This window comes from Nasonia vitripennis, chromosome 5 (genome assembly GCF_009193385.2).
Source record: "Nasonia vitripennis strain AsymCx chromosome 5, Nvit_psr_1.1, whole genome shotgun sequence".
Classification (NCBI taxonomy): domain Eukaryota; kingdom Metazoa; phylum Arthropoda; class Insecta; order Hymenoptera; family Pteromalidae; genus Nasonia; species Nasonia vitripennis.
In genome coordinates this window covers 27,653,051-27,675,602 of record NC_045761.1, presented here as the reverse complement: position 1 = coordinate 27,675,602, position 22,552 = coordinate 27,653,051, and the positions used below count along the sequence as shown (strand labels likewise).

At 47.5% G+C, this 22,552-nt stretch overlaps 2 protein-coding genes across 7 annotated transcripts; one reads left to right on the top strand and one right to left on the bottom strand.

Annotated features, from left to right (window-relative positions):
- Positions 1–212: 212 nt before the first annotated feature.
- Positions 213–3,868, bottom strand: LOC100116677 (solute carrier family 28 member 3). The gene is made up of 12 exons (XM_001601060.6): positions 3,626–3,868; positions 3,484–3,543; positions 2,870–3,026; positions 2,619–2,790; positions 2,392–2,545; positions 2,136–2,330; positions 1,884–2,045; positions 1,723–1,816; positions 1,479–1,638; positions 1,243–1,411; positions 656–995; positions 213–419 (listed from the first exon to the last, which is right to left on the bottom strand). Exons 1-12 carry the CDS (start codon positions 3,659–3,661, stop codon positions 355–357), a joined length of 1,764 nt encoding a protein of 587 aa, XP_001601110.2. The 5' UTR covers positions 3,662–3,868; the 3' UTR covers positions 213–354.
- An 11,156-nt stretch (positions 3,869–15,024) lies between these two features.
- On the top strand, positions 15,025–22,368 carry LOC100678174. 6 transcript variants are annotated; one of them, XM_016985843.3, is made up of 6 exons: positions 15,025–16,848; positions 17,041–17,064; positions 20,129–20,250; positions 20,327–20,566; positions 20,651–20,887; positions 21,157–22,365. In XM_016985843.3, the coding sequence occupies exons 1-6, from the start codon at positions 15,419–15,421 to the stop codon at positions 21,261–21,263; spliced, it is 2,160 nt and encodes a 719-aa protein (XP_016841332.1). In that variant the 5' UTR covers positions 15,025–15,418; the 3' UTR covers positions 21,264–22,365. The 6 variants fall into 6 exon arrangements, with proteins under 6 accessions (XP_016841332.1, XP_008206807.1, XP_003426638.1 ...); XM_008208585.3 differs by having other exon boundaries at positions 15,026–16,848; positions 17,038–17,064; positions 21,157–22,368; XM_008208586.4 differs by having other exon boundaries at positions 15,096–16,848; positions 17,038–17,064; positions 20,651–20,883; positions 21,157–22,360.
- The last annotated feature ends 184 nt before the right edge of the window (positions 22,369–22,552 follow it).

Below are 22,552 nucleotides of genomic sequence, written 5' to 3'. Positions count from 1 at the left end.
GATTAACTTAGTATCACAATAGAGGTGAGATTACCGTCATTGATAAAAATTTGGACTGTACATACGTATGCTGATGTGAGATAAGCAATCTGGAGGCGTGTCTCTCGCGTCATTAGCTAATTCGTGTGTGAATTGCCAACGCTATCGAAAACATTCCAGGTTGTGGAATTTCAGCACAGTAAGCGTACGAAACTTGTGTCATCAAATGCTCATTAGAATAAAGTAAAAAACGATTTATTTTATATTATTATTATAATACAGTTTATATTAGTATAGAAAGAGATCTTTTGTCGTATCTTCAAACTTGCACACGTAGAGACGGTCGTTCAGCCAATAGTTTAAGCTTTCTTAATGTCATAACGTTATGTGCTGAAATAAGATTCCGTTAGGTTTAAAAGATTCTTCGTCAATCAGCATACCTGCAAAAGAAACAAATATTATACAACGATTAGTATTTTAGATTTGTATCGCATAAAAAATTATTAACTGTTTATCGGATCATAAATCTAGTTATAATTTAATCGATTTGTGATAAATCTTTAATAGGAGATAGCAAAAGGTCAAAATATGAGTATAACATACACGCGTAATAACTATAAATGTGACTTAAAATTGAAAACAAACTGTTATATTTTTGATCATTAATAAATCTTACCAGCAATACTCGCTGTTAGGAAACACACAGCGCAACCTCCAATGAATGCCCTGAACACCGACTGTACGATATCTTTCCTCTTGTCAGGCGCCATGGTTGACAAGCTCCCGATCATAATGCCGAGGGACGATGGATTGGAGAATCCACAAATCGCATAAGTGGCAATAGCCTCCGCCTTGAAAGTCAGTTTTCCATCTTTTTTGAACTGGCCGAGCTTCTGGTAAGCAACAAACTCGTTTACGATGGTCTTTAAACCGATGAGGGTTCCAACCGTTTCGCATTCCTCCCACGGAACGCCCATGATGTAACTCAGCGGGATGAACGCTTTGGCTAGGATAAGCTAACAAACAAACAGTTTTCAAATGGCGAAAACAAATTTGATGAACTGATAACTGTGTATCGATAACTTGTCAATTTCACATCTATCATCGCTATCGAATATGTTACAACAAATCGGTGAGTTGCAAACAAACACTTTCCTTAAATCTTATTAATTTTACATCTTTAGTCGAGTGCTTAATGTGTTATCAGAAAGATATCAATAATCTTACGTTTCGCTTAATAAAAAATCGATATCAATGTCTTACCTCGAAAGTCAAGTCAGGAAATCCAACAAGCCCACCCATCCAGGCAAGAATAGCATTTATGAATGCTATCGCCGATACAAAAGCTATTATATTTGCAATTATTCCTAAGACTAACGGGATCGCAGATAAAGCTCCTTTTGTTGCAGCGTCCAGCAGGCTTGATTCTTCCCTGATAAATTGATAAAAAAAAAATTGTACCTATATTGTTTGTCAATCTATATGCAGTGTGAACTTACGACTTTTTTAAGATAATATTATTGAAATGTGTTGAACTCGTTTTCGTTTCCGGGTACAACAATTTGGCAAATAGCAACCCGGCTGGCGCTGACATTACTGTCGCAGTTATCAAGTGAACTGGCTGAGCTCCGAACGATATATAGGCAGCCATGACAGTTCCTGCAATCATTTCGATTATTTGTAACCTCAAAGGCTACTTTGTAAAGGGTAAACTGATGAGTGTGTCGTGAATTTTCAATTTACCAGACGTCGTCGCAAAGCACGAGCACATGATTGCGTGAATTTCAGATCCTGTGAGTTTGTTCAAGTACGGCTCGATTACTAGGAACGATTCCGGCTGTAAGTATTCGTTGTATTTGAAGAATATTCAAGAAAAGCAGAAATGTAAAAAGACTTTTAGTTACCATGCCTAAGAATAGAGTAGTCGCAGCGTGTAGAGATTCGCAGACCGTCGTGCCGAGGACCGCGTGCAGACCCCATCCTATACTCTTTATCACAGCTTGCATTATCCCCAAGTAATAAAGAATCTGCACTACGAAGCTAAAGAAAAATAGAACTGGCAGAACCTGCGAAAAAACGAGATCGTTTATGTGAAACGAATTTTCGCGCGCTTAAAAATACCCGTTGGTATTGGTTCACGCAAGATATCGACTTACGGTAAAAGCGAAAATGTCCCGCTCGACGAGATCGTCCGAGAATATGAAAATAGCACCATCTTTTGCAAAGTCGAGGAATGTCGCGATCTTCTCAGACAGGCACTGAAAGATAGATCTACCGATCGGCCATCTTATGGAAATGAGGCCGAAAGCAAACTGGATAATTAGGCCCCAAACAATAGTTCTCCAGTTGATCTGTGGATTTTGTATTTGCCATGTACTCGTTAGAATAGCGATAGTAATGTAAAATTTTTACCTTTGTTGGATGCTTTGAAAAAATAAATCCTAACGTCATCATTAACGCAACTCCAGAGAAACCCATCAGTCTACCTCTAGAGTTGACAGTGTCTATTGCCAAAAATACAGCAATTCCAGCCATTATGCATAAACAAAGAATGATTTCTCCTATGCTAAACAGAGAATAAACATTCAAATACTCCGATAAAAGTCTGAAAATTTCACTTAAATAAGATGATATTTTACCCGTATTTATTAGAATTCTTGAGACATCGAAAAAAAGGTCTTAATAAGTGAGAAAGCGGTTTACAGCAGAATCTTTTGATCCCCAAGCGATAAAATATGCTTCCATAAGTAAACACATAAATTAATATCAACATTCCATAACCAGTACACCAATCGTAATCGGCGTCGGCTTCTGAAATATGTATTTTTGTTTAGCCTAAAAACAAATTCATGCGTTTTAACCTAGAAGATAACAAAAAAAAGATACTTACTCGCTGTTAACCAGTAAACTGTAGCAGATATGAAGTATACTAGAGCAAGAAGGTTTATAACAGCAAGCCGTAGAAGGTACAGGGGAACATGGTTATTCCTAATAAATCGCTGCATCATGCTTTCCTCCTCAACATCGGGATCTTTGTCTACTACTGACTGCAAATTATATTTATATTTGTAAAAGTTCAACAATGTATGTTTGATAAATTGCAAGAACATGGTCGGCCAGTAAAATACACAACACTTAAAAAAAATGAATTAAAACGGTATAAATTGAAATTCCCTCGTCAGTTATAAAACGCAGAAGTTGTCACACTGCCTATCGCGACATATCGTCCACTTTTGCACGTATAGTCCGAGATCAGATAAAATTATTTATATCATTGACATTGTAGACACTGCACTTGTAAATTAAAAAAAGAATGTATAGTGTCATATATTTATTAAAAAAACCAATTGAGGATCTTTGTTATCATTCGTGGGATATTCCACTAAGCCGCGTATAAAGCATTTATAATTACAAATACATACATTTGTAATTATAAATGCTGTGCGGCGATTTTATCTGTTTAAAATGTATATTAAGTCGTAATTTATTTTGAACTAGATTTACCTTATCTACTATACAGCAAGGTATTTCGACTGTGTTATCATTTTCAATTTTATCGCCTTCCTAAAAAATCAGAAAAAGTTAACACTTGCTGGAACTATTCAAATACTGTCTATTTCTTCTTCATATATCAGTTGTGTATCACCTCATTGAAAGCTCTGTTGGTTATTCCGGCTGACATTGTCCTCGTTCCACGCCAGTCTAATGATGACTAAAAAGCACATGTTGTCTTCTTAGGCGCACGCTTAGCACTTAGCTAATTATACGACCGTATGAAAAGATAAGAAAAGCTACTCTTTACTGGCCAACAATATAACCTTCTGGCCAAGTCCAATTTTCTGTACTAGACTGCTTGTACTGACCCAACCGCTGTGTTTTCACGACAGATATCATTATCGATGATTTTATCGGTGAAATGCAGGTACGGCAATATGGTTAATCAAGATATGAAACGGGATTTTCTCGGTGAAGAGATAAAGAAAGGAACTTTGATGTAGCTATCTGACAAAAGTTTTATCTTTAGTGTGTGAGCCCGAATAAATATATATTTTAAAAACAATAACCGAATCCCTGTTAAATAAGGTAAAATGAATAATTAATTAAAAGACAAGCGAAATTCTTAATGCTGGCTGCGTCACATCTGCATCGTTGAGAAATCGAGTTTATTCCGCTCGCAAGTGTATTCGTGAGGAATTAGCATCCTTGAGAACGTTTACTTTCAATATTTATTGTTTTCGTCTGAGGAAGCTATTCTTTACGCCACCTACGTAAATCTACAATTAAAATGTGGAATTCGATGGCGGCGCGCGATGAGATTATCCTCCCGATAGATTCTTCGCAGCGCGAGAACGTTGGAAAGCGAGAAAGATACAGTCAGTCTCAGCAAATTCAACAACTTCTCGAGTTCGCCCGTTCGGACGGTGCAGGGCTTATCGCGGTGAGAATCTGGTGCGGTGGCTCCAGCGTTTTGTGAGTAAAAAATAGAATTATGTAATCGTGATGAGCGACGCTTACTGTTACTGCAATGTCAACACGATAAGATTTTTCGGAATAACTTTCGAATGCGCCGAGTCCTACGTAAATATTGTTGGGAGTATCTTAGTTTGCAAATATCGATGGGAATTAATGTATATATTCTGTGAGTATTAATTCGCTCGATAAAATTCGATACTTTATACAAGATCGCCTGATAAGGTGATTCAATATAATTCTAAGTTAATTGCAGTGGGTATCACTCTTATCTACAATACTCGATACACATTACTTTCGTCATTGTACACGAGATGTAGCGAACGATTAAGAGCAATTGGCATTGATTCCATGTTAATTACCGAGCACAGTTGACAGTGAAAGTTAATGAGTAAAAAATAATCAGGTTTATTCCGTCCACAGCCGAAAGCTGACCTTCCACGATTTATGCGCTTCGATGGGTTTCCAGACGATAAGTCGAGTCTAAAATGGGCTCTACTTCGGGCGGTCTACACACAGATTTCCTCTTGCGCAATACGAAACCGACGCCTGATCTCCAGAGGCCGCGCGCAGCTTCTCCTGGCCCGAAAGCTTGCCGTCGGTCGTCTGGTTTCTCCGCGGTCTAGACGCGCCGTGACGCAGGCAAGTGTTGCAGATCTCCGCGGATGCGGAACACTGTGCCACGCGCTGAGGCGGATCTACGGGACACCTTGTATGAAAAACCGAGCAGTCGCGGATGCAGGCGGAAAAAGATGCCGCTCGGCGAAAGAAGCAGCCTCCGGTTTCCCTATTAGATCTCGCAGAGCCTTTCAGCAGCACGTGGACCGGCGCGATCTCTACGTCGCGTTTCACTTTCGCGCGTGCCGTCGTCGCGCCGGTCGTTCGGCGGCACATTTCGCAAAACGAGGATGAGCGCTAATTTCGCGGAAGCCGATCGTTCCGAAAAGGTTCCCATAGCGGTATTTCTTAGACGAGTTATTTATGAGAATATTTTCGACGCAACTCGTGAAAACAAATGAATTTCGCGTGGCGCAGTACAGCGTGCGACGTCTTTTCTACTGCGCATTTCGGCGATTGTTTACCAGGAATATACGCGTTATTCTATACGCCATTAAGGCTCGCAACTGCGTCTTGTGGAGCGGATATTTCGAGGAACTTCTCATTTTATTAACTGCGCACGAATAGCAGAAAACGGACTCGGCTAGATCATCCAACAGCCACGGTTATGGAAGATTTTATCGAAGACTCTTCAAGGCTATACATCAAAGACCATTCGTTTTCTTCTGGAAATTTACTTCACATGCAAATGGCTTAACGAAGTAAGGCAGACGACTATGGCTCTCGAAGCTCGAAAGCGATTTTTCTCGGCTCCGCGCGTAGTTTGTTTCGCTAAATTTCAATAACAACCATAATTTCTCCAATTCATTTCAAGACACCTCCCTCCCAGCGTCACATGCGTATACGCACAGCCATCCTCGGGAGACGGCTTTAATTGCGGCTCGAGCTGCTCAATAAACGTGAGAAAAGCCGGCGGTCCGAGAGAAAAATCGCGGAATAGTACACTCGGTGCGAGTATCGGATGCGCGCCGCACCGTCTCGCTTATCTCGCGCAGACGAGACTCGCAGGAATGTCACGTTCGAATTTTTGCAGCCGCCGCTGCACATGGGCTTTCCAGCAGGCCGCTCTGTACTTACTGGCTGCCCCGTGATCGCGAGAGGAATTTACGTTTTTCAACGATTTCTAAATTATAAATAAGCGCTAATTAAATCGCGTCTCGGCCAATAGGAAAACAACGCTCTCCGCGCCTTTTTCCCTTTCCCGCGCGCGCGAAATTTATTCAGACGAGTCCGGGAGGTCGGTGTCTCGTGCACCTCTCGCGCGATACGCGCAGGCATGACGTATTTAGTCTGCCGAGCCGAGCAGGCCGAGATTTCGCGGTTCGATATATTTATAAACACGCAGACGCGACTGGCTTTTTCGACTCGTCGCGCGGCGCGGTTTTGCGGACTCGGCGAGAAGGGACAAGCAGGGAGAATACTCAGCAGCCAGCAGAGCCGAGCGCAGCTTTACAGCTCCGTTTAAAATCTCGCTACCTCGTAATTCCGCTTTACGAGCGACCTGAATGTCCCGCGATGCCTCCAATAATATTTATCGGCCGCGCGGGGCGCCCGAGTTGTGTGTTTACGGCTCTGAATTTGCCCTGGTAGAAACGGTATCCAAGTTATTTGGAAGTTCTGAGATTGACAACCTTCTTTGTCAGTTTTTGTTACAAGATGTAACGCTTTTTATCCTAGTTCTTTGGCAGTTTTTAGATTGAGTATTCTTAACTATTTTCTTCCGAAGATAGTTGGTGAAATAACACGACACAGGTGCACGTGGTAAATAGCGATTCGAGGTTGGAGTTGGAAAATCATTTACTAGCAGGCTTGTATTCGAGTTTATTTTTTCAATGAAAGTATATAGAATAATAATTTGCATGCGAAAAATCATCCGAAAAATTTCGAGCGACCGGGGACTCGAACCCGAGCCCTGCACAAGGATAGCCGCGCGCCTTAGCCAACCGAACCAAGTAAACGTTGTCATTTGACCAACTATCTTGGGCATTACTTTTCAAAAACAGCTCGATCTAAGAGCTGCCAAAGAACTAGGATAAAAAGCGTTACATCTTGTAATAAGAACTGACAAAGAAAACTACCAAGTTCTTAGCTTTTTCACCATTTTAAATCGGCCAATTTCTACCAGGGTGCCTGCAGAAGTAAAAAGCGGCTCTGTTTACAGGAGGCTTTTTCCCCTCGTCTCGCGCCGATTTTTCAGCACGTCTGACTCAACTATTTACTTTTTCCACTGATTCCGCCCGCGGCGGACGTGGATGCGCAAAAAGACGGCGCGCACTGAATCTATCATTTCGCTCTCGCGATTGCGGATAATGACGATAGATATCCGATATTATACATCCTCGTAAATTGCTTTACGAGCGGAATCGGTGATTATAAAAATTATATTCCGATTGCTTGTTACTGAATTTGAAGCGTTTTATTTGAGCGCAGCGTGTCTGGATCAGATATTTTTTTATACGATTCCCTCAAAACTCCGTTACGCTTGTACGATGCAGCCGATGAAGAACGCGCGCTGGTTTCTCTTCAAATTTTTCCCAGCCGCAACCGGTGCAATCTTGCGAAACAGCTCGGAGCATAATTGAAGATTGAAGAAGTTTACCCGCCGAGAGTGAAGTTTGATCGTAATTATATAGGCGATCGCCGTCTTTCAGATCATTAAAATACCATCCTCGTAAACACAAAGCGCACCTCGGCGGCGGCGGCGGCGGCGGCGGCGGCGGCTCCGTGCCCCGGCGCGTCTTATTTTCTCTTGTCTTGTATTAAATCCGCACCGAGTTTAACTCGATTCGCCTTTGATTGCCTCCGTGTTAACGCCGAGTTTCATCGAATATTTCAGAACCTCGATGGTCCAGTCCCGATACGAAGATCCGCGTCCATCCCTCGCGGCGGCCGAGTCTCGTTTCCGAACACGACTCGCGCGGAAGTCGCGCGGAACTTTTCGCTGGCGCGCTCAGAAACATTAAACCCCCGCCGGCGGCGACAAATTCCATGGCGCAGCGCACGCGGTATCATCGCCTTCCTCTTTTCGCATTATCTCGCTGTCCATCATCTCGGCCTCATCGTCGACATCTCGCGCGATATAGCGTCAGAGTCTTTTTTCTGCGGGAGCTTCTCGTGTACCGCTCGGCTTCTTCCTCTTCGGCTCCGCTTTCCTGCGTGTGCCGCTGCGTGCGCGGCAATGTTATCTCCGGCGCGCTGTTTTTATACGCATCAGCGCCCGCGGAGTTTTTCTCAAGTTGCCGCGACAGACTGTTTTTCTCCTCGTCGCGAAAGCTGTTCACGAGTTTAGACGATGTCCCCGATGAAAATCATCGAACACGAGCCGGCGGCACTCGGGTCCGAAAACTCTTATCTCCTCGTGGCCGCTCGTCTTTTTGCCGCGCCGAGGCTCATCCGGAATTACGCGCGCGGCCCAGCAGTGCGTGCACGGCAGAAATCTTTCTCTCTCTCTCCTGCTCCTTCGCCGCAGTGCTCTCGGCGCGTATCCATCAGGCCTGCGCACGCGATACCCGGAAAGGTGTCTCGAATTTTTTCTTTTCCCCATCCTCCTCGCCGTCTTCTCCTCCTTCTGTTGCTTCTGCGCCGACTGCTGCCGTCGGAGCTTCTCACTTCTATTTTCCTCTTTTTTTCGGCCGAGAGCCGCTGGTTTTATGTACGCGCCCTCGTACTCTACGTGTGATACAGTCGGACGATCGTTCTTCTCGGCGATTAATTAGCCCCGAGGCCTTTATCGCGGCGAGGATTTTTATGCCGTTTGCGCGAGCGTAAGTAAGTAATTAAGTAAGGTATTTATTCGAAAAAAAGTCGGGATTAGGAAGAATCTTCTCGTCCCGGAGTGCGTGTGCTCAAGAAGTAAGGAGTCGCGGCTACAAAGTATGCCCGATTCTCGCATCACGCATTATTAAGCAAAATTAGTGAGTCCCGCGCAGACGCTCGTCCTTTTCAAGTAGCCGCAATTTTTGAAAATTCAAATTCAAGCGATATCGAGTACGCAATTTATGAAAAGTGCTTCCGTTAATGTTATGCAACACTCAAAATGGTTGCGTGGCCGCTCCAGAAAGCGGCGGCTGGAGCGAGTCATGAAATAATAAATCCCGGCGCGTGCACAGCGCGCGTTGAGTCATATTCCGCATCATTCTGCGGAGCGGCTCTTTTCGAGGAAAGCCAGCAACATCCCTGGCGCGGAGCGACCGCATGCGCGGCGTGCGCGTCTAGCCGCCGTCTGCGCCGCGTCTCTTGAGCAACGTGTTCCACGAAGCCAACAGGTATATTATAATAGCGACGGGTTCTTTGATGCCTCCGGGCGGGAGCGGGATTCACCCGCCGCGGGGACACCTTCGACCTTCGCCCGGCTCGGGCGGAATTTCCTGTACGCGGCTGCGGATGAATGAGCGCCGCGACTATTTCACGTGTAGCCGCACGCTGGTGGTCGAGGTTTAATGAATAGGCTGGCAGATGCTCCGGATACGGCCGGATGATCCGTCTGCGAAAAGGATAGAGTGGTTTTTTTCTCGCTGCGGCCCAGCTAGCATTCAGGTGTCGACGCGTTGCGCCCCGAGTCGCGGCTGCCTCACCACAACCCTTTTCACTCTGATTGCTAGTTGCTACTTGCTTTTGTCGGCCATAGCTATAGATAAATAATCCATGAGAAAGGAATTCGTCGACGATTTAAAAAAAAAGAGAGAGCCCGTCGCCGCGTTACAAAAGCGCAAGCTCGGTTTGCATCAGGAAGAGACGCGCTCACGTAATCGCGCGCGGCGTCCAGACGTCAAAACAAGCAGATGGAAATCCACATCGCGCCCGGCGATCTCCGCGCGCGCGTGGGAGTACGCGCGCTGCAATTGCGCAACGCCGCCGCCGCGACGATAAATTATACATATTCGCCGGGAATGCAAAACGCGCGCCGATTCCCGGAATTCCCTCTTATCTTCCACTCGCTTTCCTCGGGGGCGTATTACAATGCAAATTGCATCACGCGGCGGCCCGCGGCCGGAATTTCAATCTTTCGTCGCTCGCTGTTGTTCTTTTTACGCTCTCTCGCCGTCGTCGCAGCCTAGAGATCTTTTTGCAATTCCGATCCGCTAGACGATATAATCGCATGGGCTCTGCTGCTGCTGCTGCTGCTGCTGCTCTGGCGTGGGTGACTTTTTTATGCCGGCCGCGACGCACGCACGAGAGATCGCGCGGACGATAGCTCCGAGCTTTCGGCCGTGCGTCGAACTTCCGTGACCGATTTCTTCGCTCGATTTATTGAATTATCAATTACTCGCCGCCGTCGAGCAGTTTAAAAATCTCGCTCCTAAAAGGCCGTGGTTCGCTGGCGAAAACGATCTCTCTCTCTCTCTCTCTCTCTCTCTCTCTCTCTCTCTCTCTCTCTCTCTCTCTCTCTCCCTCTCTCTCTGCAGTACGGTAGCAATAAAGAAGGTACAGGGCTCGAGTTACCCGCGGATATCACCTTGGCCGCGGCCGAGCGAGCGGACGGACACGCCATGAGAACAAATTGACTCCGTAACAGGAGAGCCGAAAAATAGTCGAAGGCGCTGATCGGGTTGTGAAACCGATCTCCGAAATTGAATTCCCAGCTCGCGTTTTGGCGGAATGAAAAGATAATTACAACTGCGAGAAATACGACAGCTCGGTGCAGCATGAATGAGCGAATGGGATTGTGTTACTGCGCCGGCCGCCGATTCGATTTCTTCTCGCGCGTTTCGGGATTTCGCGGGATCGAATTTTTTCCCCGAGAAATAAGCTGTGCACGTACCTCCTCGTCGCAGGAGAGAAAGAGCATTGACTCATCGGCTGAAAAGCCCCTTTAATCGCGCGCAACAAGAGCAAACAAGCGCAGCCTCAAAGTGGAGAGGGAGAGAGCAGCCAAACAACAATTTGATGCGCTGAGTTTGCATGTGCCCGCGCGCAAAGTCTAGACGCCAAGCTGTCTAAAGTAAAATCATTGCTTGCGGCTGTACCCAATAGCCGCAGACACTCAGACATGACGTCAGCAGCGACGTAGTAACCATATAGGAGTAAGAGAAGAAGAGCGCGTCGCAGCAGTGCGTGCCGTGCACGCGTGTGGGAAATTTTCCTCGGAGAGCATTCGAGCTTTTTGAACCGGCTCGAAGGAGCTTTGTTTACATCGATCGAATCATAAACGAGTTGATAATACGGGCGATTATCGTCTGCGACAAGCTTCCGAGACTTTCTCTCTCTCTCTCTCTCTCTCTCTCTCTCTCTCTCTCTCTCTCTCTCTCTCTGCGGCACGGCTGGTTTCTGGCTGGGCGAAGAGCTCCAGTCTGCGACTTAACTCCGGCAAAACCAAGTCTATATTTTTCGGGTCCATGAAGGACGTTAATGATATTAAATCATGGAACTTGCCTGGGGTTCCGTTGCCGGACGGAGTGATCGTCCCATTCAGTGAGACGGTCGTGAGTCTCGGTGTTGTATTGGATAGCAAACCTACTTGGAAACCGCAGGTGGATGCTATCACGAAAAAAGTAAATAAAGCCCTGTATAGCCTGCGGTTTATCAGGGGCTGCACGACTGAGAGACTCTCCGCAGAAGGCTAGTTGAGACACTTATACAACCGCAGATCGACTACTGTGCTGTGACTATCCTGGACGCGTCTAACGAACAACGAATACGGATACAGAGACTGAGCAATTCGTGTGTGAGATTCATCTTCGGGGTTAGAACGGATGAACACATCAGTCCTTACCGGAGGAGTCTAGAATATCTTCGCACCGATTCCAGAAGGCTCTACTTTGAGGCCATTCTATTATACAGAATAATCCGGATCGGTGAACCTTCGTATCTGACTTCATTGTTCAATAAACACAAGCAAAGACCCTCCAGTAGGGGAATTCCCCGGAACTGAGCATCTCTACCGTGAGTACTGAAACCTGGGCTAGGGCCTTCCAAGTCCAGGGTGCTCGGTTCTGGAACTCTCTCCCTTCTACTCTGTGAAACCTGCCATCCTCTCGCCTCCTTCAAGGGGGCACTACGTCGGCACCTGCTGGCCACTGAATCATGACGACTCTGAGCCCTCTGGCGCTGCATTCTTAATCTTAATCTAGTTTTTAATCTACTCAGACTCGGCCCTTAGGCCGTAAAAATTCTTTCAATATTACGTATTTTAGATTTCAAACGTGCAATACAGATAGGTCTATGACCAAACCTTAAATGTACAGCGTAATATTAGAAAAGTTTAATGTGATAATTAAATATGACGAAATGTGATTTTATGTGACGGTATTTTTACATATTTTATTATCTCTTTTTGTTAGACTGTATGCGACACAGTCTTTGAGATCTAATTTGTATTATTTTTTGCTTTTAGCAAATAAAGACCTATCTCTCTCTCTCTCTCTCTCTCTCTCTCTCTCTCTCTCTCTCTCTCTCTCTCTCTCTCCTCCTAAAATGCTGTAATTATATTTTTATATTCTCTATTTGTTAGTTTGTGTGAGACACAATCTTATGTGATCTCAAAGAATTGTATTGTTTTTTTGCGTTGAGCAAATAAAGATCTATCTATCTATCTATCTATCTTTGTCTCTCGCGTCTCCTTGTATCACTCCAGTAGGCCGCGCGTACTCGCCAGGCACGCGGCGGTTGTTTTATTAAAACGATACATTATGATTGAGAAGATCATATCTTTCGAATCGTCTAGACGGCGAGCCGCAGCGAGAGCTGTCGAGAGCCGGGTGGGGGGAGACACCCTATAAAGCCGCGATGAGCCCCGGCGCGGCGCGCCAGTGGTACACACATCGGGCACGACATATCGGGGATATCATCCTCTCTCTATCTCTCTCTCTCTCTCTCTCTCTCTCTCTGTCTCTCTCTCTCTCTCTCTCTCTCTCTCTCTCTCTCTCTCTCTCTCTGCCCCTCTCTTTTTCCTACACTGAGAAAAATTTGACAGTAAAAATTACTATCTCGGATGATAATTTGGTAACAGACTCGGAAGCTAGTAATTTTTACTATCTTTTATAGTAAAATTCACTATAAGAGATATTAATTTTTACTACCTAAGATGGTAAAACGTACTATAAAATGTGGGAAAAATTATAATATTCTCAGTCGGTAAGGTTTGAATTTATTTTTTTTCTCTGCGGTAATCAGTATTTTAGTTGACATTTTACGTTTATTTTATTATGAGTTTCTATGTCTATTTAACTTTATTATTTATTAATCGTCGTTAATTTTTATTTACTCTAGTTCGTACGTCAGTTAATACATCAGTTAGATCTGAAATTTTGTACGTAACAGATCTGTTTAGGTATGGTCAGCGCACTCGACTCTCATGCCGTAGCTCCAGGTTCGATTCCCGTCGCCGCAAAAAAAATTTAATCTCTTTCTTTCTTCCAAACATCATAATAATAATCAATAAAAATAATAAATAATAAAGTAATAACTATAGAAGTAAGCGAAATTGAAATTAAATTTTAAAAAATTCGATTTCATCAAAAGTTACTATCTTTGGATAGTAAAATCTAATATCTTAAAAGTCTGTTACCAATTTATTATGAAAAGCAGTAAAAATTATTATCCGAAATAGTAATTTCTACTATCAAATTTTTCTCAGTGTACGTATCCCATTCGCGCGTCTCGTCGTCGCTGCCTTTTTTCTTCGTTATTATGCGCGTATCACCCGGCTGGCTGTCCTTCTTTTTGCTGTCGGACACGTGTCGCCCCCCTCGAGTACAATGCGATGCCGTAAAGATCGAAGCCGCGGCGCAAAGTAGGCCACCGTTCGCCGAAGTTCCGAGACCAAGAAAAGTCTGCACAGACGCGCGACTAGGGGGAGCTCGCGCGAGCCAGACGATCTACAGGGGGAAAGAAAGATACTTTGTAGAAATTCAAGGAAGAATTTAAGAAGCCCCTCAGACGGCGCACAGACGCATAAAGTTTTATGAGAAAAAGACGATGAGCGCAAGCAAGAGACAAACCGTCAGACAGACACGCGGGCGGCGCGGAGCAGAAGAAGGTGCGCACCGCGCTGGGGCGGGAGGATGAGGCGCGTCTGGACCAAGGCAGGAGAGCAGAATTTTGTCACGAGGCGATAGAGAGAGAGAGAGAGAGAGAGAGAGAGAGAGAGAGAGAGAGAGAGAGAGAGAGAATAGGGCGAGCGGGAGGAAATTCATATCTCGCTCCCACTCCCGTCTCGACTTCGCTCCCCTCGGTTTCCCTCCCTCCCCCCGTGCGTCACGTATACCTTTCTCTCGCAGTCTCCTCTTTCCCTTTCTCTCTTCTCTCTCTTTCTCGTTAGGTCGCGCGCGCGCGCGTTTTGTGTGTCTCGGAATTACCGAGTAGACAGAATTATGTCTGCGAGAGAGGCTCGACTGGCCGGCTCAGTTGAGACTTACGACTCGCGCGGCGCGCATCAAGCCGCATACTGACAACTCGCGCGCTGCACGTGTGCGTCTGATATATGCGTACGAAGCTACATGCTCCTCGCCGCAGGCGTACACGCGAAAGTGCATAATACACGTGCGCGACCTGAAAAACGCAAAATAAACGCTCACGCACGCGAGCGGCCCGGAGGAAAAGGAGCAGTCCTCCCTCCCTCTCTCTTACTCCGCTTCTTCTTATCGTCTCTCTCTCTCTCTCTCTCTCGCTCTCTCTCTCTCTCTCTCTCTCTCTCTCTCTCTCTCTCTCTCTCTTTCTCTCTCTTTCTCTCTCTCTCTCTCTCTCTTCCGTCCCAGCCACTCGATCGACGATCAACGAGCGCGACGGCGATCGAGACTGGAACCAGTGGCAGCAGCCGCCGCAGCATCAGCAGCAGAAAAAGGAGGGAGAGGCGCGCGCACGAGGCAGAGCGAGACAGCGAGCTGTCTGCGAGCTGTCTGCCCCCGTGTTTACCCTGGCCCCAGGCTCGCCTCGAGAGAGCGAGAGAGAGGGCCGCGCTCAGTGAGTAAGAGCCGAGAGGTGGAGGAGGAAGAGTAGGAGGTGGAGGAGGAGATAGCCGAAGCAGAGAGAGAGAGAGAGAGAGAGAGAGAGAGAGAGAGAAGAGCGGTGAACCTCTGCGTTAGCTGCTAGTGGTGGCGCGCGCGCGCGCAGCCCACTCCGGTTTTTGCCCGCCGAACTTGTTAAAAGAGCACGCGAGCTGCCGAGGGACCAGAGACGACCGATGACTTTTTCGCGCGATAGATCGTCACACAGAGCCAAAGAGTAACTCGCCGCCAGACCGACATCGATAGCCCGTCGCAGTTATCATGTCGATTACGTGAACCGTGTGCACCAAGCCTCTGACTCGAGCCTTTGTTTACCGAACTTTTTCCTCCGACTCGACTAGCGACTTTTGACTCCGAGTGCGAGCCGACCGACCAGCCGACGAATCTTCCACGTGAATCCCGAGAAGATGACGACCGCGAGGATGCTGCTCTGTCTGCTGCTCATGGCGGCCGTCAGCGAGTGGGCGCTCTCGCACCACCTGCGCCACCGCAACGGCAACGCCGAGGAGCTCGAGTCCTTGGAGGCCAGCTCGCCGAACACGCCGAAGAGCCGCCGGAGCTTGCAGCTCGGCCTCTACAACGACAACAACAGTGACAAGATACCCTACAGCTACAAGAAGCTCGACAAGATGCTCAAGAAGGCCATCATGAAGGTGATCATCGGCGAGATGCGGCCCGCCGACATGATGCTGCTCAAAGCTCTCAACTACACCCTCGAGGAGGTGATGGCCATCAGGGAGCACGAGCTCAGCAGGATCAAGGAGGAGGAGCTCTTCGCGGCCAAGGCCAAGAAGCAGCGCGAGCAGGAGGCCCTCAGCGCCAAGTACCAGGCCGCCCTGCACCGCAGGGCCTCGGCCCACTACAAGAAGTCCGCCGAGGAGAGCAGCCTCGAGGCCTACAACAAGCAGGCCGTCTACGACTACGAGAACGGGCCGCTGGAGCCGCAGGTGCCGGCCACCTTCGCCTCGCGCCCGGACTACGAGGATTCCAAGGACTTGGAGTACGAGGACAAGTCCGCCCCGGCCGTGGTCACCGAGGAGAGCTTCCGGCAGAACTTTGACCGAGCCATGGAGCCCCACGTGGTCTTCAAGATCAGGTACGACGACTCGGAATTCGACTCCGAATCCGACGAGAGATCGCGGACCATTCTGAGGAACCACAGAACCAAGACCGTTCTCAAGCTCGACCGGGCCAAGTCCAGCGCCGTCGCCGATTCCTTTCAGGCTTCCGGGCTTGGCGGCGAGCGCGCTGCTGCTAATTCTGCTGCTGATCTAGCCGCCGCTCAAGTGGAGCCTGCCTCGACGAGGTTGAGAAACCTGGAGGACTTGAACAGGCAGGCCATGCTCAATGGGCTGGACGCCGACGACAGCGATGCCGAGGAGAAGAAAGGGGCACTGATTGGCTCGAGGCATCTGGAAGAAGATGTGGAGCAGCAGCGGCAGAGAATCGAGGCGGCCACGACAGAGATGCCGCTTAGCAAGCCGGAAGAGGAGGCGACGACGACGACGGAGAACAAGCGGGCCAGCGAGTACGAGGGTCTCGAATGGGTCGGGGGTGACGTTTACAGGGTCAAGCCCGAGGCCATGGAGGCGCTCCTGAATTACGAGGACGAGCTTGCAGCCGCGGCCGCCGACTACGAGAGCCGGCAAGAGGAGGAGCAGGAGGAGGAGGCGGAGGGGAATTCGCTGCAGAGTCCCGACGACTCGCCGGATGACCTCGTCAACGATACCGTCGAGTACCAGAACGATGCCGCCGACGCCGGCGACGCTTTCGGCAATTTCACCGACGGCCAGAACCTCACCTCCTACCAGCGACTGACACTGGCCCAGCGACGAGAGTAAGTTTTTCCTTCAATTAACTATTGCTCTACTCGTCCTGTAAATAATAGCGGTCAGAGCAAAACTCGGTATTAATATAACGATTCATCATATTATTTTGAGCGTCTTTATGAACCCAAGCGGAACGCAACTTCCTGCTATGTACATACAATCGAGACGAAAATAGTTATTTTGCTTTCGCTTTCTAGCAGAAACTTGACTTCGACCTTCGATAGGTAAGCCAAGTAACCGTCAATAAAGAGTGAATTTTCAGCGTTGTTTTTCTGTTCTGCAAATTTCAAACAAACCAAATGGCTTTTTTCTTAACCAAGGCATGCGCTGAGTATTAATTTGGTGCGCAAACTAACGACTGGATTTATTTTCGCCGTCCTCCCATAAAAAGATCGCGCGGTTTTCATCGAGTAGGTAAAACTAAGCCGCGCGCGCGCCCGAGATATCTTTCTTTTTCCCTTCCGTCCGCGCTTTCAACTGTTATTGCAACCACGCGCATAACTACATCGGGTTGCTAAATTTAGGAGAGCGAATGAGTAAGATCAGCCGCATTAAGAGTCTCGAGAAATTTACCAAAAACTCGCTCGATCGCGAGAACCGATTATATTTCAAGCACGTCGCTCGTTCGATCAATCAATCGATTAATAGGAAAGCTCGTGAACGACCTCGCGATGCTGGGAAAACAGAATGGAATAGAGCGGAATACGAAATGAACGAGCCGTCTCTTCTCTCGCTCGGCAGAAAATACTCTTCTCGAACAGGGTGAATAATTTTGCATCCCAAAAAATTGGGTCAATGCGAGCCGTGACGGATTCGATAATATTATCGCGTCCCTAATGGCAAAAGGATGTTTGGCCTGTTGCGCGCATTCGTGTATAAGCTTATGCAATTTGAACGCGCTGAAATTCCAAGTGCTGACCTTGCAAAGTCGCATAGCGCTTTACGAGTCTGACGTCCGACGCAGCCGGGAGCCAAAGATTAGGGTATTTCCAAACCTAAGCGGACCGAATGGATTTCTTAACAAGTGCAATTTGTAAACGGCGGCATAAATCTTTCTCTTTGAAAAATTACGCACTTATGTAGTCGGCATCTATTATTCGAATCGTTCTAACGATTCGTCTTGCTCGGGCGAAGGAGAAAAAGGGGGAAAAGCGCCTCGGCGCAATTGCACTGCTAAACGGCCGAGCGAGCTGCAATTGTATCGAGCAGTGTAGCCTCTGGTCAAGTGGGCTTGCTCCGTCTCAGCCGCTTCTTTACTGGCGCGCGTGTCCCAGGATTTTTTTATGAGCGCGCGCGCTTGCAGCAGAGCTCGTTAGTCTTTGGGTTCTCAGACGGCGGACAGACGTGGCACGTAGTTGTATGCATCGACAGACGTCGTAAACGCGTGACTTGGACGCAGTGGAATTAACGTGCTACCCATGCATAACATCGTAAAGACGTCTCGAAAAAAAGTGCCTCCTCCTCTTTCCTTCTCTCTCTCTCTCTCTCTCTCTCTCTCTCTCTCTCTCTCTCTCTCTCTCTCTCTCTCTCTCTCTCTCTCTCTCTCTCCCTCGCTGCTTCTGCTTATCTCACTTTTATCTCCTTTTACCCTCCGCCTCGCCTGCTCGCTCCGCTCTCCCCGGCTGTCCTACTCTTTTACTATCCTGTAAAACGATTGTTTCTCCTTTTTCTCGCTCCCCAGGCCCCCCTGCGCCCCCAGCTGCCTATACCTCCTCTACCTGTCAATCTTCTTTTCCACGTACTTTTTTCGGAGGGACGAGCAAAAATTAGACAAGTCAAAAGGGATATTGACTTATTCGCCGCGTCCCAGCGGCGGCGGTTGCTCTTTTTGCGAAGCGCTCATCGCCGGCTTTTAAACCGCGCGCCCAAACGAGGGGGTTATTTAAAGACTCGCTTCGAGAGCGAGAGCGTTTCATTATTTTTTCTCCTTTCTAACGAAGTCTCGATGAATCGAAAAAAGCTTCCGGATTCGATTACACCTCGGCAGCGTTGATCCATGGGATTTCGTCATTAGCGTTAAAGTCTCCGCCGCGTGCGTCTGTACGCGCAGATATCGCTCGAAGACGCGATGAAAGTTTAATCTCGGTGCGCCGTTTACGTTTGGGAAAACCAGTCTGAAATCGTTAAAAGCGGGCTCGCGCTAGATTTATCTTTGCCTGTAAACTCCAAATGTTTTGGGGAGCCAGGAAAGCGCGCGCAATGCACAAAACAAATTCATCCACGCGCGAGCGTAAACTTTTGTTCTAAATCCGTAGATGCATCAGTCCGTATTTTTACCGGAGCCGGCGCACGGCTTCCTGTATCCCCTTAATTCTATCAATAAGTTTATATCTTTTGCAACGCTGTCGGGCGCAGTTATAAATAGAAGGCGTCACGGGCACCTGGACACTGCATCGGCCATTCGGAGCGCACATGATCCGAGGGACGTAAAAAGCCGCGAGAGCCCGGGGCCGATGTGCCCGACGCATAAAAGCTCCGCGAGCGGCTGACACCTAAAAAAAAGCGGGCCGCGCACGCGCGCACTAAATCGAAATCGAGCCGAGTCCGCAGTCGCAGCGTCGTGTCCACCGATTTCTTCATGCCCCAGTCGCGGCTCGGCGAGACTCTCGTGAGACGGTCAACGGTCGCGAGATGAGATTCCGGTGCGCGAGTGAGCGGCGGCGGCGGCGGCGGCGGTGGAGGGAAATCGGAGAGCCGACGAGGAAGAGTAAAAAGATCGAGATTTACGCGCGGCGCGCGAGAACGAGTGCTGCTGCTGCCGGCTACCCCCGGCCGTATAGACTTAGTAGAAAGAAGGCGCGCCGACACGGCCGAGAGAGAGAGAGAGAAAGAAAGACAGAGCATCGGGCTCCGCTTCCTCCTTCTCTCTCGGTCTAGTCGGCGTCTAGCCGACGACGGATGATTAATGCAAAGTGCCGCTCGCCCAAAGCCACGCCGCGCAACAGGTACCTCCACTCCCCTCGCCTTGCCAGCCCGCGTCTGCTCCTCCTCGCGCTCTCGGGCAGCTCTCGAGCATGTGCCTCATGCATATCTCTGAAAATGTGATCCCGCGCGATTTGCATAACCCCCGCTGATAAGAGTCAGGCTCTTAACTTCACAGAGCCGCGTAATGAACGATTTATTTACGTAACCTTATCGGATGTGATGTGGAGTCTTGACGTAGTCTACGGAGCTGTACTAACTGCATTATGTTTTGCCGTGTGAGAAGCACGTGATTCTTGATAGTCGTACGGAGGCAAAGCCGCACGCGCCAATTACTCACCAGATTATTTTTCTCTCCTTTTTCAGCCAGGGCCAAAAGGCCATCGAAGATATCAAGCTGCGGGTGCTGGCCCTAACCGGAAGGTTCAACCTCACCTCGACCAACAACCAGGTGACGCGCGAGAGGCTGACCATGTTCTCCCCTACCTGTAAGTTGGCGGTTATTCTCTTCGCGCTCGCTCGGCTGAAGGCTGTGTCGCTGAAAAAGTTATGCTTTCTTTCTAGGTCAAGTGCCGCGCAACACCGACGCGGACGCCTGGTCGGACCCCTTCTCCATGAACATGCACTTCCAGCTGAACCTCACGAGCAGCGAGCACGTGCTCGCGGCCAAGCTGCGGCTGTTCAGGCTGCCCCAGGAAAGCTACCCCGCGCCCAGCAGCAGTCCCTTCGAGGCCGACGACGAGGACGAGAAGAAGATCCGCGTGTCGGTGTACTTCTACACCAAGTCGCTCAAAAAGCACCGAGGTAGTTATCCCGCACTATATCTGCAAGTAAAATCCGTTCTACGTCAGCAGGGCAAACTAACAATTGTCTTCTCCTTTTCACCAGTTAAGAAACGGCTGATGGACTCGGTGGTGATGCCGCTGACGGCTAACGGCAGCCACTTTGCGCTGGACGTGAGGCAGAGCTTGCGCTTCTGGAGGCCAAGTGGTCAGACGCCCCACTCGAGCAACCACGGCATGGTCGTGCAGGTCGAGGACCAGGACGGCAAGCCGCTCAAGCCCGCGATGTACATCCAGCAGCCGTCCTGCCAGGCGGCCGAGGCCGACACCGATGATAAGGCATGTGAGTGTGTGCTCTAACAATACTAACCCAGCTTGGTTTGCCCCTGTTTTCGTGTGTTTTAAGCGCGGCTCCCTCGCACTTCGATTCACCGAGCGCCGGTGGGGAAATAAGTAACACCATATAACGCGACGCTTCCCGAATGTTTGCGCTTTCATAGCGTTTCTCTAGCCAGCGCCGATCTACGTTTTGTGCATGCTATTCGTGAAATATCAGTTCTTGAAAATGACGATGCTTTTTTTTTGACTGATGATTTTATTTTTGCCTTACAGACCAGTTCGTCCCTGCCCTTTTCGTCCGAGCCTGTCCTCGTTACGTTCGCATCGTAGGCGACAAAATCGAGATGTTCGTGCAGTGCAGGCCAACTCAGAGGCATTGACGACCTTACCGGAGTAATCAACGACTCCCAACGATGTTGACATCGAGATAAATTGCGATTATTATTACAAAAGCACAGTAAGCATAATTTTCGGTACATGACGGGTTCGTTGAACTTAAATTGATTAGCAGCCTGTTTTTAAATTCTCTACTGCTTACATGATGATTATTCTTACGATTTTACTGGTATTCCGAAGTCTAATTATTCTTATAACGTTTAAAATTAGTTGCGAAATTCTTTGAGTGTACTGAGTATACAGCTTGATTAGATTAGACAAAATTACGAAATCTCACTGAAAATAATTCGCGCATTCGTTTGAGTAGCAGTCAAACTTCTTGAAATTCAGATACTCCATTGCACGAATACGCAGAGAACGGAAGCATCGAAACAGTATATCGAATTAGCACAGAGTCTATGAGAAACAAAGAGAAAACAAATTCAAACTAGGTTTTACCTTTAGGACGCGGTAAGTCAACTTAAACTGAAGAGCACTTATCTTGTCGCATCGACGCAGACTGTTTAATATTCTAACGATACGAATCGTAGACTTAAGATAACACTATAGGTTTATAGGTAGATGGATAAGTGAAAGTCAGGAGTGTGAAATGCCTTTGACAAAGTTCATCCTGTTTTTGCGTGTTTTATTATTCCTTCGCGTAGAATTAATCTCATTTGCGTAAGTGTTTGATGATCAAATTGTACATATATTGTCGAATCCCGTATGATTTCTTAAAAAAAGGCCCCTCCCCCTTCCCGAGCATACACCTTTCCCAATCTTCGTATTAATTGTTCCTCGAACGAAAATATAAAAACGGTTATTTACTCCGAATAAAGCGTAGGTTTCAAGCTCAACGACTGATATAGCCAAATGTAGATAATAAGTTGCGTGTGTGTTGAAAGTATATATTTATGATATTTTGTAAGAGAAACTTCCTAATAAGCGTAGATTTTTTGTTATATTTGTAAGTCGCTACTTAATTCAGTAGTTAGTACGTTACGAAGATGCAGCGATGGAGAACAAGCGTTTTGTTGCTTAATTGTAAATAATGTATATTTAAAAACTTTCTTTCTGTATTAGTCTAAGGAAATAAATGTATTAATAACATTTCGTGCCTCATAGTCACCTTAATCGAATTCCCGAAGCCTGGAATATCATCAACCATCGTTGCTAAAAAGTGTTTAAATAATGTACAGACGATGGTAAGATCGCGTTCTACACTGTCGATACATTGACAGTTGGCGCACCCTAGCGCATGGAGCTGCAAGCTCGATATCGCATCGCGCGATAA